General features: G+C 40.4%; 1 protein-coding gene and 2 pseudogenes across 7 annotated transcripts in view; all 3 read right to left on the reverse strand.

The window, feature by feature from the left end:
• Nucleotides 1–16,270, reverse strand: part of TTC17 (tetratricopeptide repeat domain 17) — a 176,289-nt gene that overhangs the window by 45,220 nt on the left and 114,799 nt on the right. For all 7 annotated transcript variants that reach the window (XM_058305505.2, XM_058305506.2, XM_004476260.5 and 4 more), the window contains one exon: nt 15,783–15,866. In XM_058305505.2, the coding sequence (XP_058161488.1) occupies nt 15,783–15,866 (84 nt within the window). The remainder of the gene's footprint in view (nt 1–15,782; nt 15,867–16,270) is intronic.
• On the reverse strand, nt 7,978–8,712 carry LOC139439827 (centrosomal protein of 104 kDa pseudogene; annotated as a pseudogene).
• On the reverse strand, nt 8,647–9,694 carry LOC131280022 (centrosomal protein of 104 kDa pseudogene; annotated as a pseudogene).

Below are 16,270 nucleotides of genomic sequence, written 5' to 3' on the forward strand. Positions count from 1 at the left end.
TTTCTGGGAGCCCTGAGTAACCATGTCAAAAGGTCCAGCTACTCAGCTGGAAAAGCCCCATGGAGAGATTCCCAGGTGAGCCTCAGCTATTCTGGCCATTCCAGCAGAGACACAGACATTTGAGTAAAGTCATCTTTTGTGGCAGCCCCAGCTGAGTCTCCACATGTCTGTAGTTGCATGGATGACTCCAGGAAAGACCAGAAGAAATGCTCTGCTGAATCTAGCCCAGATGGCCGAACCCTGAGCAAAGAATAGTTCTGTTTTAAGCCACTAGATTTTGGGGTGGTTTGTCATGTAGAAATGGATAACTGACACAGCATTTGGTAGCAAGAGTGGAGAGCTGCTGTAATAGAAAGTTAAAACAGGTGGCAGGCTCTTGTAACTGGGTGGTGAACATCTGTTGGAAGGGCAGCAAGAATATTAATGGAGGCTGGGAGAGCAATGAGGAAATTGCTCCTGGAGGCTGGAGAAAGGCACATTCTCTTCTGGCTAAACAAATGGAGGCTTTTGTGGTATCTTGGAAGACAGAAAAAATGCCTAATGAAGCTATAAGTCTGGCTAAGGAGATTACCAGGTAGAATGCTGAACGTATCAATTTAAAATCATCTATTATAAGGTTTAAAAAGAGAGGCCTAAACAAGGAACTGTGAAGTTTGCAGATTTTGAGAAAATACTTCCACAACATAGAGCTTGCAGAGTTAGAAAATAAAACTTTCTCATTATCAAATTATTCAGGCAGCAAAAGGTTTACAGTAAAAAATAAAATAAAATAAAAAATCAAATCCAGGGTGCTAGCAGTAAAACTATGGCCCCAGGGTCAAGATCAAATCAAAGGCAGGGTGGTAGGATCCTTTGTTACTATGACTTCAAAAAGATTTAAATCAGTACACAGCAGACTCTCTTAGTTAGACAAAGCCTTCTAAGATCTTAAGGGTTACTGTCCCTGACTCATAGTTTAAAGAAGATGGGGGCCCTTTCAGAAAGATTTGTGGGTATGGTCCTGTCTCTGGCTTTTAATTTGAGAGGCCACAAGGTTTTTGAAAGAGTTTTGTCAGTTGGATTAAAAGGGAGATCAACAAGCAGGAAGCAGGCTGAGAAAGCTATTCAGCTGCAAACAAAAGATATTTATTATGAGAAAGGCAAGACAGCTCAGAGAGCAATGTCGTGAATTGAGAAAAAGATTGGAAAACCAATCTTAAGGAACAGAAATGGGTTCTAATCAAGGAATATTGCCTATGCCCAGAATTGGTTAAAACAGTGACATGTGACTTGATGGATTTCAGAACTCTCATTGATCAGTGACTGTTATGTGCCTTCCATTTCCCCCTTTTAAACAGATGCGATTATTATATCCCTGCCATACCACTGTAGGTTGGGAATGTGTGTGTATGTGTGTATGGGAGGAGCAGGGCATTTAACTTTTTACAGATCAAGAGAAGTCATACATGAGGAGCCTCATCCATATACAAACAGATTTTGAGCCTGATGCCAAAATTGGATGAGACTTTGGGGGTCTGGGGAGAAGGTGCGTCTATTTTGCATGCAGGAGGAATTTAAACAATTTGAGACCATAGGGAAGACCATAAATTCTTTGCTGCAGTCTCCCTGCAATCATGAGATGGAGTCTATTTCCTTTTCTCCTGAATCTTAGCTGGTCTTGTGATTTGCTTTGACTGTTAAGAATACAGCAGAGGGGAGCAGGTGTAGCTCAGTGGTTGAGCACCTGCTTCCCATGTATAAGATGTCCTGGGTTTAAAAAGAATGCAGCAAAACTGATGCTCTATCAGTTTCTGGCCTAGGCTTTAAGGGGCCTCACCCTCTTAGAGCTTGGAGACACTATGTGCTGGCACCATGTGGAGATAGAGATGACCTGCCAGCTCCCACTCTTCCATGCTTCCTAGGAGGCACCAAACATGTGAGTGAAGATATTTGGGGTGGCCAGCCTCAGCCCCAAGAATCCCTTCAAGTGAGACCTGAAGATCTGCCTGGCTGAGCCCAACCCAGATAGCAGAATTGCTTGACACCACCAACTTTTGGAGTGGCATCCTATGCAGCAACAGATAACTGATACAGCTCTGTCACCCAGCATCTCTTTGTTTCCAAAGCAGTGTAAGTCAGCTATCTCACTCTACCTTAGAAGTTTGCCCTAATTTCCCAAATTCCTGTGCAACTTGTGCTCTAAGCAAATGCCCTTTGGGGAAAACTGGCCATGTGTTTGATTTCCAGTCTGTTAATCTTACCTTGAGGAAACGCTAAAAGCTTCACTTGTTTCTTTTTCAGGATTGGTTCTCTCCCTGGACTAAGCCTGATCCTTAGTTCATACCCAGAATCGACAAATGGCCCCAGAGGGGAAAAACAGCTGGCAACCACTAGCTCACCTTGAAAAGTTTCTCCTATCACTGACAATTGAGTTTTTCATACCCTGTTGCTTCCAAAGCTCCCTTCTTCAGGACGCCTATTATATTTGATCTTCTTTTGCTTTCTTTTATATCCATCACTTTTCCTCAGATCTTTTTTTATTTTTAGGTACCAGGGCCAGGGATTGAACACAGGACCTCCCTCATGTGTGCAAAGCAGGTGCTCAACCACTGAGCCACGTTGGCTACCCTGAGTTGGTTTTTTGTTTTTGTTTTAAGAAGACACTGGAAACTGAACCTGGGACCTCCCATGTGGGATGTGGGTGCTCAACTGCTTGAGCCACATCTGCTCTGCCCTCAGATCTCTTTTATCTCTTCCTTCCTTTTTTTGATTAAAAAAATTCTACACTTCTGTCTTCTATTTTCCTTAAGGCATATTCCATTGTGTTTATTGGTTCTTGTTCAGTAGTCATTTAAAAATGATTTTTTCCCTTTTATTTATAATTCTTTCTTATACTATAATGTATTCTCTTTTAAAAACTTTCTTATTGCCAAGTACCTCATTTTTTAGTTTTTCTAATTTATATTGTTTTTTAAAAAAGCAGTTTTATTGAGATATATTCATATACCATATAATCTTTCTGAAGTGTACAATCAGTGGCTTTTAGCATAAACACAGTGTTGTGCATCCATCATCACAAAAAATTTTAGAACAAATTCATTACTCCAAAAATAGAAACTCTACGCTCCTTAGCAGTCACCTCTCAATCCCTCTATCCTTCCCCAGACCTATATAATCACTGATCTAATTCCATCTTTATAAATTGATTTATATTTATGTTTTATTTAAATGGAATCATACAATATGTAGTGTGTACTTTGGTCTGGTTTCTTTCACTTAGCATAAGGGTTTCTTTTTTGGCTAATATTAACATCTTATAATATTAACATGTATTTGTTCAGTTTCAAAGAAAAAGTCTTATATATGCAGTATTATCCACTCATATTTCACATGAGGTTTTACTATGTTATACAGTCCCATGTTACATTTTTAGCTTTCCTTCTAGTAGTACACAAGATCTTAGACTTTCCCTTTCAACCACTGTCATACCTATACAATAGTAATACTAGTTACAAACACTAAGTTGTGCTTTCACCTTTTCTATTCATTTCCAAAGAATAACAAATTTTTTACCAATTCTCTACAAGTTAACCCTTAGCTTTCCATTCTCTAACCTCATTTTATTTTCTGGTGACCCATATTCTAGTTATTAATTCCATAAATTTACACAATATGTTTGGTTCATAACAGCGTAATCATATAGCATTTGTCCTTTTGTCTGGCTTGCTTCACTCAACATAATGTCCTCCGACTTCATCCATGTTGTCATATGCTTTACAACTACATTTCTTCTTACATTTACATAATATTCCATCATATGAATACATTAGTTTATCCATTCATCAGCTGATGGACCCCTGGGTTGTTTCCATCTTTTGGCAATTGTGAATAATGCCATTATGAACATCAGTATGTAGATGCCTGTTCCTGTCACTGCTGTCAGTTCTTCTGAGATATACCTAATAGTGGTGTTTCTGGGTTATGTGGTAAATCTATATTCAATTTCTTTAAGAACTGCCAAATAGTCCTCCACAGTGGCTACAGCATTCTACATTCCTACCAATAGCAAATAAGTATTCCTATCTCTCCACATTGCCTACAGCACTTTTAGTTTTCTATTTTTATAATATGTATGAAATAATATCTCACTGTAGCCTTGATTTGATTTCCCTAATTGCTAGTGATGTTGAATATTTTTTTCTGAGGAAAATTCTTTAAAACAAATCAATTTTATAGATACATATTAATAAAGCATACAATCCATCCAAAGTGTATAATTGATGGTATCTGGTATAATCACACAGTTGGGCATTCATCACTTCAATCACTTTTACAGTATTTTCATTTTTAAATAATAATAATAAAAATAATACAACAGACAAATAATAAATGTGCAAGAATAGCCAGAAATAGCAGCTATGTACAGCAGGGGAAGCATAGAGATATTGAGAGGTAATGAATTTTCTTTTTTTTTTTTTTTTTTTGTCTTAAAATAACATGAATTTATTATCTTATAGCTCTAGAGGTCAAAAGTCTGAAATGGGTCTTATGGGCTAAAATCAAAGCTGCATTCCTTTGGAGGCTCTATGGGAGAATCTGTTTGTTGCCCTTTCCAGCTTCTATGGGCTGCCTGCACTCCTTGGCTCAATTCTCATCCAACTTCTGCTTTTGTTGTCATAGCTCCTTCTTTGATTCTGGCCCTCCTGTCTCTGTCTTAAAAGGAGGCTTGTGATTACGTTAGCCCACCCAGATAATCCAGTATCATGTCCCATCTCAAGATCCTTAACTTACTCATGTCTGCGAAGTTCCTTTTGCCATGTCCGGTAACATATTCACAGGTTCTGGAGATTAAGGAGTGGACATCTTTGGGGGCCATTTTTCAGTCTACCACAGTTGGGGAAGGGAGAAGGTTCACACTGGTCTGGTCCCCCATTGATTCTCAGATTTTTATCCCGACATAAATAGGCAACAGGCCCAATTTGGCCCACAGGCTATAGTTTGCCAACTTCTATTCTATAAGCTCTTCTTTATCTTGCCTTTAAACTTGCTGATACCCTGGTCACTCTTCTATACACCTTGAAGATGAGTCATCTGCTTGATGAAGTATACAAGAAGTTACAAACAGCCTCTTGGGTCCGAGATATACAAGTCTAAGCCTGTTCTCTTTTTGGCTCTGTGGAGCTGGTTGCAGGATTCTGAATCTTAATGAACTCCCTAATCAGGGCCTGGTCTTGGGCCCAGAGGAATCTTTCTTCTTAGCGCCTCAGAGGTTGGTGTGTTCTTCAAATGGGAGCTGAGACAAAGAAATAGGCTGCTAGGATGTTGCTGAGCAGAGCCATCTCCGTGCACCCCAGTTATTGTCCCCCTGCCGTGGCGGAAGGGTCGCCTCAGGTGGCATCCAGAGGAGGCCTCCGACAGGGCTTCTGCTGGAGGGGGGTGGCCACCCTTCTCTTCTCTTCTGGGAGAGGTGTGTTGTCAGGAGCAGAGAAGCATCTGATAGAAACGGCTCATCCCCAATGGCCAAAGGATGGGTACCAGATGCATATCATGCAGCAGAGGCTCTGAAACCCGGTTGGTCCCAGTGGGCTTCTCAGGCTCTTGGCCGGGGCCGCGGGCGCGCACTTCCAGGGGCGCGGGGACCCGGAGCCGAACGCCCGGGGTTGGGGGGACGCCACCAAACGGCGGCCGCGGAGCTGGGCCGGCGCCCCGGGGAGGGGTCTCGGTGGAGAGGCCAAGGGCCCCGGGGCTGGACGGGGCCGGGGGGCGCGGGGTCCCGGCCTCGGCGCTCACGCGCAGCCGCGCCGAGCCCCACGGACGCCGGCGGCACCCGAGGCAGGGGGAGGAACAGCTGCTCTCGTGGCCTCGGGTCTGCCCCCTCCTCTCCCCGCCTGGGCTCCGGCCCTGCCCTCCCTCCCCCCCCCTCCCCCAAGCCCGCGGCCCAAGGGCGCGCTCGCAAGACTGGAAACCTGAACCTGAATTTTCTTTTTGTTGAACATTTTTTCACGTGTTTTTTGGCATTTGTATTTCTTCTTTGGACAAATATCTATTCAAGTCTTTCGCCAAGTTTTAAGTTGGGTTTTTGTCTTTTTACTGCTGAATTGTAATATCTCTTTATATATCATGGATATTAAACCCTTATTGGATATGTCCTTTCCAAATATTTTCTCCCATTGACTCAGCTGCCTTTTCACCCATTTGATAAAGTCCTTTGAGATGCAAGTGTTTAATTTTGAGGCTGTCCCATTTATCTAATTTTTCTTTTGTTGCGTGGGCTTTGGGTGTAAGATCCAAGAAACCATCATCCTACCACAAGAACTTGAAGATGTTTCCCTATATTTTTTTCAGTAGTTTCATGGTCTTGGCTATTATATTTAGGTCTTTGATCATTTTGAGTTGATTGCTGTACAGGAGTGGGATACAGGTCCTTTCTTTCTTTTGGTTATGGCACCATTTGTTGAAGAGACTGTTTTGTCCCAGTAACGTGGACTTGGTACGTTTAACAAAAACCAGTTGGCTGTAGAGGTGAGGGTTTATTTTTTGGACTCCCAATTCTATTCCACTCATCATGGTTTTTAATCTTTATGCCAACACCATGCTGTTTTGACCTCTGTAGCTTTGTAGTATGTTTCAAGATCAGGTAGTGAAAGTCCTCCCACATTGCTCTTCTTTTTTAGAATGCTTTTGGCTATTTGGGTGCACTTTCCCTTCCAAGTAAATTTGGTAATTACCTTTTCTATTTCTGTAGGGTAGGCTGTTGGAATTTTGACTGTTATTGCATTGAATCTATAAATCATTTGGGTAGGACTGACATCTTCATGACATTTAGTCTTTCAATTCATGAACATGGAGCATCTTTCCATTTGTTTAGATCTTCTTTGATTTTTTTTACCATTGTTTTGTAGTTTTCTGAATATAGGCCCTGTACTTCTTTGGTTAAATTGATTCCTAGGTATTTAAGTTATTTTGTTGCAGTTGGAAATGGATTTTTTTCCTGATTTCCTCTTCAGATTTTTCAATACTAGTGTATAGAAACATTACTGATTTTTGTATGTTGATCTTGTATCCTGCACTTTGCTGAAATCATTTATTAGCTCAGGTAGATTTTTGGTAGACACTTCAGAATTTTATAAATATAGGATCATGTCATCTGTGAATAGTAAGAGCTTTACTTCCTCTTTTCCTGTTTGGATGCCTTTTCTTTTTTTCTTTTCTAATTGCTCTAGCTAGAACTTCTAGTACAATACTGAGTAACAGTGGTGACAGTAGACATCCTTATCTTGCTCCTGATCTTAGATAGAAAGCTTTCAACTTTTCCCCAGTGAGTACAATGTTGGCTGTGGTTTTCCATATATGCCCTTTATTATATTGAGGAAGTTTCCTCCTATTCCCATCTTTTGAAGTGTTTTTATTAATAAAGGATGCTGGATTTTGTCAACTGTCTTTTTTGCATTGATTGAGATGATCATGTGGCTTTTCTTCCCTAAATTTGTTAATGTAGTGTATTATATTAATTGATTTTCTTACATTGAACCACCCTTGTACAGCAGGAATAAATCCCACTTGGCCATGGTGTATAATACTTTTGACATGTTGTTGGATTCTTTTTATAAGTATTTTGTTCAGAATTTTTGCATATATGTTCATTAGAGAGATTCGTTTGTACTTTTTTACTCTTGTAGTATCTTTACCTGGCTTTGGTATGAGGCTGATTTTGGCTTCATAAAATGTGTTGGGTAATTTTCCCTTCTCTTCAATTTTTTTGGAAGAGATCAAACAGGATTGTTGTTAATTTTTTTCAAAATGCTTGGTAGCATTCACCTGGAAAACCATCTGGTCCTGGACTTTTCTTTGTTGGGAGATTTTTGATGACTGATTAATCTCTTTAAATGTGATTGGTATGTTAAGTTCTTGCATTTCTTGCAGAGTTAATGTAGGTTGTTTGTGTATTTCTAGGAATTCGTCCATTTCATCTAGGTTGTCTAATTTGTTGACATACAGTTTCATATAATACCCTCTTATCCTTTTAATTTCTGCTCTTCTGAGACGCACCCTTTTTGGAATACGCCTTGTGTATTTCCCACTCCTTGTTCACTCTCCCTTGCTGTTTTCAGATGGCTGGAAGAGGGTACTCTTCATAGGGCAATGGCTTGGTCTCGGGGTTAGGATCTAGAGCAGGTAGCAACTGTGTGACTGCAGAATGCTGGGGAGAGTAAGAAAATGCAATGGAGGCTTTTCCTGAAGGAAAGATTCTGCCAGCTGTTTTACCATTGCTCTTTCTTCTTGTTGGGGTAGTGAGGGCATTGGTTTTTGATGGCCAGGACTGCCAGGATGAACAAAGGGCTGAAGAGGCAAAATGAAAGGTTTTTACACCAGCTCAGAGTCCATGAGGTCATGCAGTTCCAGCTGCTGATAAACCTTAGCATGGTACTGCTCCATCTGCTGCTTCTTCTCTTTGGCAAGATCAAAGTCTTCTTCCTTCACAGTACAGTGCTTTTCTACCTCATACCTCCCAAAATACTCACCAACCTTTTGCAGATCAGCAATAGCTTGTTTTGGTTTCTTGGCATAGTGTTGTAACGTTCCTTTTGGACAGCTTCATGTTTTCTTCCGTCTAATTTATGTATAATCAGTGCAATTTCTGGATCTTGTTCCATATCAAAAGCTAAATCGGGAAGCAGACAAGGCTCAACTGATAGAGCATCCGTCTACTATATGGAGGGTCCAGGGTTCAATCCCCAGGGCCTCCTGATCTGTGTGGTAAGCTGGCCCACGAGCAGTGCTGACATGCGAAAGGAGTGCTGTGCCACGCAGGGGCACAAGCAAGGAGTGCGCCCCACAAGCCGCCGGCGTGAAAAAAGCGCAGCCTACCCAGGAGTGGCACTGAACACACAGAAAGCTGACACAGCAAGATGATGCAACAACAAAAAAAGAGACACAGTTTCCCAGTGCTGCTGGATAATACAAGTGGACACAGAAAAACACACAGCAAATCAACACAAAGAGCAGACAACGGCGGGGGGGGGGGGGGGGGGAGGGGAAAAAAAAGCGCTAAATCCTTTAGTGGAGAAATGTAGTCAGGTTTCCCCGTGCATGTTCCATCTAGAGTTGGGTCCTCTTCACTGTGCCTGAGGTAGTGGTCAATCAGCTTCTCTATAGAAGAAATATTGCTTTTATCGCAGTAATCTGCAGTATCTTCAATGATGTGCAACCAGAGCAACCAGTTATATGTTTTATTTAATGACATGGTTTTGATGAAAAATCAGCTTAAGAAACTGTCCTACTGCACCTACACAAATTGATTTCAGTTCCCAGGCTCGCAACCCATCTTTTCACTATCATAGAGAGAGATATAACCAAGTTTCCTAAACCGTTCTGCTTGATATGAGACAACGTAGAACTTAGTTTTACTTGAAATCATATACTGGCAGGCAAACAGCTGTAGTTTTCTTATTTGACATCTCTCTACCATTTGGAGAACAATTTCTTTTGGAAACCAGCAAAATCTTGGGGACTTCTACCTGCTGACGATCGGTGTGTGGATCATCAGCTCCCTGTCACTGAAGCTGTCCTTGTGTCTGGATGAACTGACATTGACAAATCCAATCTTGTGGGGCATTCTGCACAGCTGGGCTGATCAGGTCAGAAAGGTCCCCCTGATGAGATTTCGGGTGCCCCAGGGGTGGAGGTGGGGCGCTGTACAGCAGCCTGGGACCTGCTGGCTTTCCCACACTGTGCTACCTGGGCCGGGCCTCCCATACCTTCAGCAGCTGCAACCTACTGGGTGGAACTCAGGTGGCGCCTCCTCTACTGCCCAGGCTGCCCAGCTCCTCGAAACCACAGCAGCAGTAGTGTAGAAGCATCCCTGGACACCTAAGCCCATTGCAGGGCCACAGCCACCTCTTATGACAATGGAGCCCGCCCGGGGACTGGGTGGGGCCTGCCCTATATCTTTTGATTAATCCATTCACATTCAATGATATTACTGTAAATGCATAATTTACTTCTATCATTTTATTCTTTAGTTTTCACATGTCATATCTTATTTTCATCTGTCTTTTTACTCTTTCCTGTCTTTCTTTCTGGGTGTAAGGTTCCCTTTAATACTTCCTGCAAAGGTGGATTCTTTTTTATGAACTCTCTTAGTTCCTGTTTATTTGTGAAAACTTTAAACTCACCTTCATATTTGAAGGACAGTTTCGCTGGATAAAGAATTCTTGGCTGGCAAATTTTCTCTTCCAGTATTCTAATTATATCATATTATTGTCTCTTTGCCTCCATGGTTTCTGATGAGAAATCTCCACTAAGTCTTACTGGGTGTCCCTTGTTTATGATGGTTTGCTTCTCCCTTGTTGCTTTCGGAATTTTCTCTTTATTTTTGATAGTTGACTTTCTGAATAGTATGTGTCTTGGAGTAGGTCTATTCTGATTTATTTTGATTGGGGTATGCTGTGCTTCTTGGAAATGTAAATTCATTTCTTTCATGACAGTTGTGAAACTTTTAGCCATTATTTCCTCAAATATTCTTTCTACCCCTTTTCCCTTCTCTTCTCCTTCTGGAACTCCCATGACACATATGTTGTTGTGTTTCATACTATCATTTAACTCCCTGAGCCCTTCCTCAATTTTTTCCTTTCTTTCCTCTCTCTTCAATTTCAGCTGTTCTGTCTTTTGTATAACTTATTCTTTCTTCTATCATTTCAAGTCTACTGTTGTATGGCTTTAATGTGCTTTTGATCTCACCTGTCTATCATGTTACATTCCCTTGAGCTGTTATTTTTCTATTCAGGTTTTCAAATTCTTTGTGCTTGCTCAATGTCTTTTTGACATCCTTTTTCTCTTTAGCCATATTGTCTTTCAACTCATTAATTTGATTTTGGAAATTTATACGAATCTCATTTATTAGTTGTCTCAAATCCTGTGCCTCATTTAGATATATTCCTTTGCATGGTTATTTCATCTACTTTCTTTCTATGACTTATAATTTTTTGCTGATGTCTGGTCATCTGATTATGATAGTGAGTTTACTCTAATGTTCAGCTTCTCTCCTTTTCATAGGGATTTAGTGGCAGGAGGCTGTGTTTTACTACCATTCTTTGATTTTGGTTCAATCTGTTTTAGGTCTTTAGGATTGTCCCTGTTGGTTGCTCAAATCTGGGCCGTAGACCCAATAAGGGGTTTTAGATATACTTTCTAGGGCCTTGGGAAGGGAGGCTATAAAGGCTGGAAAAAGTCTCCCTTACTCATTTACTTTTATTTTTTTAAAGAGTTATTTCTCTTCCCTCCTTGTTGTTTGTGCTTGCTGTCTGCTCTCTGTATCCATCTGCTGCATGCTCTCTGTGTCTGCTCGTCTTCTCTTTAGGAGGCACCAGAACCGAACCTGGGACCTCCCATGTGGGAGAGAGGCACTCAATCCCTCAAGCTACCTCAGCTCTCTGCTTTGTTGCGTCTCTCAATGTCTTTCCTCTTTGTGTCTCCTTCTTGCGTCATCTTGTTGTTTCAGCTCACTGTGCCTGCCTGTTGTACCAGCTCGCTGTCTTGCTCATCTTCTCCAGGAAACACCGGGAACTGAACTCAGGACCTCCCATGTGATAGGTAGTAGCTCAATTGCTTGAGCCACATCTGCTTCCCCTCATTTACTTTTTTTTAAAAAAGATTTATTTTATTTATCTCCCCTTCACTCCCCCTGCCCCAGTTGACTGTTCTCTGTGTCCATTTGCTGTGTGTTCTTCTTTTTGTCCACTTCTGTTGTTGTCAGTGGCACAGGAATCTGTGTTTCTTTTTGTTGCGTCATCTTGCTGCATCAGCTCTGTGTGTGTGCGGTGCCGTTCTTGGGCAGGCTGCACTTTCTTTCGTGCTGGGAGGCTCTCCTTAAGGGGAGCACTCCTTGTGTGTGGGGCTTCCCCAAGTGGGGGGCACCCCTGCGAGGCACGGCACTCCTTGCGCACATGAGTACTCCTTGTGCGCAGGCCAGCTCCACATGGGTCAAGGAGGCTCGGGGTTTGAACCACAGACTTCCCATGTGGTAAACGGACGCCCTATCCACTGGGCCAAGTCTGCTTCCCTCATTTACTTCTTTTTCTTTTTTTGTTGTTCCTCATTTACTTTTAATTTCCTCACATGTAGTTCCTTGGTCCACCAGTAGATGGCAGTCTTTGACAGCCTCCGGAGTTCAAAGGCTGGTCAGAATGTGTTTGCTGCAATAGCATAGCCAACAGTATGACAGAAGATCCTGCCTGGAGGTCAAAAGTCTGCCAATTCAAACTTTCTCAGAGGCTGTTCTCCAACCTTCGCTGGTAGCACCCTCCCTTTTCCCAGGTAGGACATTCCACTCTCCTCTGTGTCCTCAACAACCAGTTCCAGTCAGTAGGGAGGGTGACTGAGAGGGTCAGATCACTTTAGTCCTGTGCCAGCTCCCAGTGCAAACAATGAGTGGCCCTCCTGGCCTGGAAGGGCTCATGGGACATAACAGACCAAACTGGTGGGCCAAAAGCTGAATCAGCCTTAGGCTGCATCCCTCTCATTCCTGTTTCCTGAGAAGGTGGATCCCTGCGGGCCCCTCTGTCTGAAGCCACCAGACCAAGACCAGAGAATTCAAAATTGTCTGCTGGTAGAGTGGGGGAAGGGCACCGGTGGCTGCAACTACTCACAGTCATTCTGTCAAGATTCTTTTTCCTGTGCACTCTCTCTTCTGGGTGGTGTCCATCCTTCCCTTGGTAACCTAAACCCTAGAAAAATGTTTTTCCAGGTTATTTCTGCCTGACCTTTAGCTATTTTTCTGGGAGAAAAGAGAGTCCCATGTCTTTCTAATCCATATTCCTGCAAGTCTAATTCATATTGTGCTTGCAAAGCTTCTATCAAATTCTTTATTTTAGCTTATAGTCTTTCGTATTTTGTAGGCATATCTTTCTTGCATGCTTTCATTGACCACAGGAGTAGGGGTAGTAGTCTGCTTTTTTTACTCTTCCTTTTTTCCCTACAAACGGGTAAGGGATTTGACTGGGATTATTTTCTTTTGCACACTTTTAAGTGAAATTAACTTTACTATACTTTTGGAGGAAGCAATACATTAGGATTGCTTTCTCTAAGTTCATACCTCTAGACCTCCTTCTTCTGTTACTTTTGCAAAGTAATAAAACACAAGTCTTTACTTCCTGAGATGTCTCCTCTGGCTCTCTTCAGCCTACTTTTATCTGAGTCTCTTTTTTCCTTTGTCCTGATTGTCTCTGTCTCACTCAATCTGGATTCTTCTTCTGGTAATTTCTCCTCATTGTAAGCTTTGTCCTGGAAGGGAGCTTTAGTTTGTTTATTTCAAGAGTATACAGGGTCCAGACATTTCTAGCACCAACAAATATTGTAATTTCCTTACACTCACTCATGCACTCGATATTGCAAAGTCCTTCCTAGTTTTGGAAGCTGTCCTCCATTCTCCTTCACTTTTTGGTATCTTTTGGCAAATGACAGGATTTAAGAGTCCTTCTACCTCCCTTTGTTTTCTTCCACACTGATACTTATACCCATAGAGGTTGTGTAGCTCTTAGCCATATGTCTCTAACTGTTCTTATTTTGAGGAACATAGGGACACTTTATTATCTATTTTATTGAATGTGTTGGTCATGGAATTTTGCTATTACTATTCTAATTGCTCTGTTTTTTATAAGGGGATTTTGAACAATTTAAAAAATTCACAACTGCTGTTACATCTTTCCAGAATTCCTCTTAAAATTATTTCTTTTTTGGTAAATAAATGTTCTAAATTCTTATCTAACATTTTCAATATATGCATTCCTTTGGAGTCTAAAATTGCTGTTTAGCGTTGCAACAAATTCACTTTTATGTTGGATTGCCTTCTCAGGTATTTAATGATTATTAATGTGAGTTCACCACTTGATCTATTTGTGGAAATCTACAAGCCTAAATTTGAGATGCTTGTCTCTCGAAAACATTTTGTTCCTTAGATATTCAAGGAGTAGGGAACAAGAACCATAAACCACTTCAGCCCACTTCAACGGTCTCAGTTTAGTGTAGAAGTCTGACTCTCAGTTCTCCTAGTCATTGATTCAAGACTCAGTATGCAGAAAGTTCATCAACATCAACAACACCTTGAGATGGACTAACTTCCTAAAGCTCTAGTCCCAAAAATTAGCTAGTTTTTTTTTTTTGGAAGGAAAGATGTCTTTAGAGACCACTTGACTTTTTGGGTGACCAGCAATAACTCAAAAACAATGTTCTTTGTAGGATATAGTTATTCCAAAATGGAAGGGTCCTTCTGGGGGACTAATTAGCCATATCAGAAGTAGAAGTCAAAAACTATCTTTTAAAATTCTAATAATTGTACTTGAGTAAGTGTTCCTGTTGACTGTTCTGGATCAGTTTCCTCTGGGACACAGTATGCCTATTCAAATACCTATATTTTACAGACAGACAAACAAGTGTTATTTTATTTCTGTAAAAATTTACTGAATTTACCTTTAAATGTTTTTCTCTCCTATAATCTTTTCAATTCTTTTTAACTTTATTATATTTTGGTTACTTTTATCATTTCTATCCTCTGTGTCCCTTTCTGTGTTTCTGCCCTATTCTCCTTGTTACTCCTTCTAATTTTGTCATCATTTCTGTGATTATTTTTTTTCTGCTTAAGTTTCATATATTCGTTTTCTATCTCCTGTTTTTTATTATTTGCTAATCTCTCCCCCACATTTTTATATTTAGCTTTGTGATATTTATTCATAGAGGCAATTGTTGGATGATTTTTAAATTCACAGTAAAAAGTATGAATTGTCATCGATAATATTTTTCTGCCTGGTGTTCTTTGGTAAGTCTTGCTGCTCTTCGCTAACTTTTCCTTATATTTTTGTATCAGTGTTGGGCTTGCTCTGTTTTATTACTCAAAATCCAATAGATTTTCCTGGCTGTGTTATTTGGAGATGGTTCCTTCAGGTGGTAGGTTTTTGCTGATGTTTTCTGAAATTGTTATTCTTGCTCCGCTTCAGCTACAATTCATTCTGTGTGGCTCTGTATCAATTTTAACAGCTTTTGGCAACTATTTATTTATTTATTTATTTACTTACTTACTTATGAGCCTGAAGGTCATGAAAGTATCTTAATTTCACTATCAATGGAATTTTGTTGTTGTTGTTATGATTTGTATTAATTTCTACCAATGGAATTTACCAGTGATTTCTCCATGTGTGGTATCCAGGAGAAGTAAGTTATCTCACACTCATAATGACTCTCTTAATTCCTATGTTAGATTACCACTTTGGTATTATAATAATTACATGGAGAGATTCTTAACTATAAAATAATTACATTAAATTTAAAAAAATTCTCTTGTTTACAGAAATATCACACAGAGCTGGATGAGTAGTCTTAGCACCTTCAATGAATGTTTAGTAGGCTCAGGATTTTGTTTGATGATTTCAAAGAGGAAAGATATTTCAAGGTATTTTCCATCCACCATCCAAATTACCAATATTCTTCACCACCAGTGGAAGAACACCTGACTTATTTCATGTACCTAGACACCATGGTTCCCAATACCACCATCTCTATATACCTATGTAAAGAAGAGAAAACTGACTGAAAAGTTTTGTCACAGAAGGTAAATAAAGCAACAAAAGAAGACTACTACCTAAGCAATGAAAATAAGAAAGGAAAAATGACTGAAATATTCAGTGTGGGGTTATTTCATGTTATTCTTTTAGTTACCAAAGGCTAAGTAACTAAGTGATTAGAGAAAGTAATCTGGAAATGAAGTTAGAAGACAAGGCAATGGTTTTCAGCATTCCTATAGGGTGACCTACCTTTTCCAAAACTTTGGCAATTCGGGTGCCAATTTGTTCAAGTGACTGTTGGGGATATTGGTCTTTACCAAGATTCTGCAATACCTGGAATAGGGAAGAAGATGGCAGATTAGAGGAGTGAAATAAGGCAGGATCTAGACGATACTTCTGATGCTGAGTTGGGCACTATACCACGAAAGCAAATTGTTTTTCTGAGATATGTGCTATAATCCTATTGGTAAAGTATTCTGTACAAAATACATTTGAGGTCATTTTTACCACACTCCACTGCTGCCCTTTTCTACTTAACAAATATTATAGAGATATAAAACACATTCCTTATAGCAACATTAGAAAATAGAGATGGGAAAAAAAACCAATCAGTAATCCTGTTACCCAGACACAAGCACTGTTAATATTTTTATACATGTATCTTTCAGCTATTTTTCTACATACACATATATACTCGTATATTATTTATCTCACAAAATATGGGCTCATATTGTATA

Source organism: Dasypus novemcinctus, chromosome 10 (assembly GCF_030445035.2).
Source record: "Dasypus novemcinctus isolate mDasNov1 chromosome 10, mDasNov1.1.hap2, whole genome shotgun sequence".
NCBI lineage: Eukaryota > Metazoa > Chordata > Mammalia > Cingulata > Dasypodidae > Dasypus > Dasypus novemcinctus.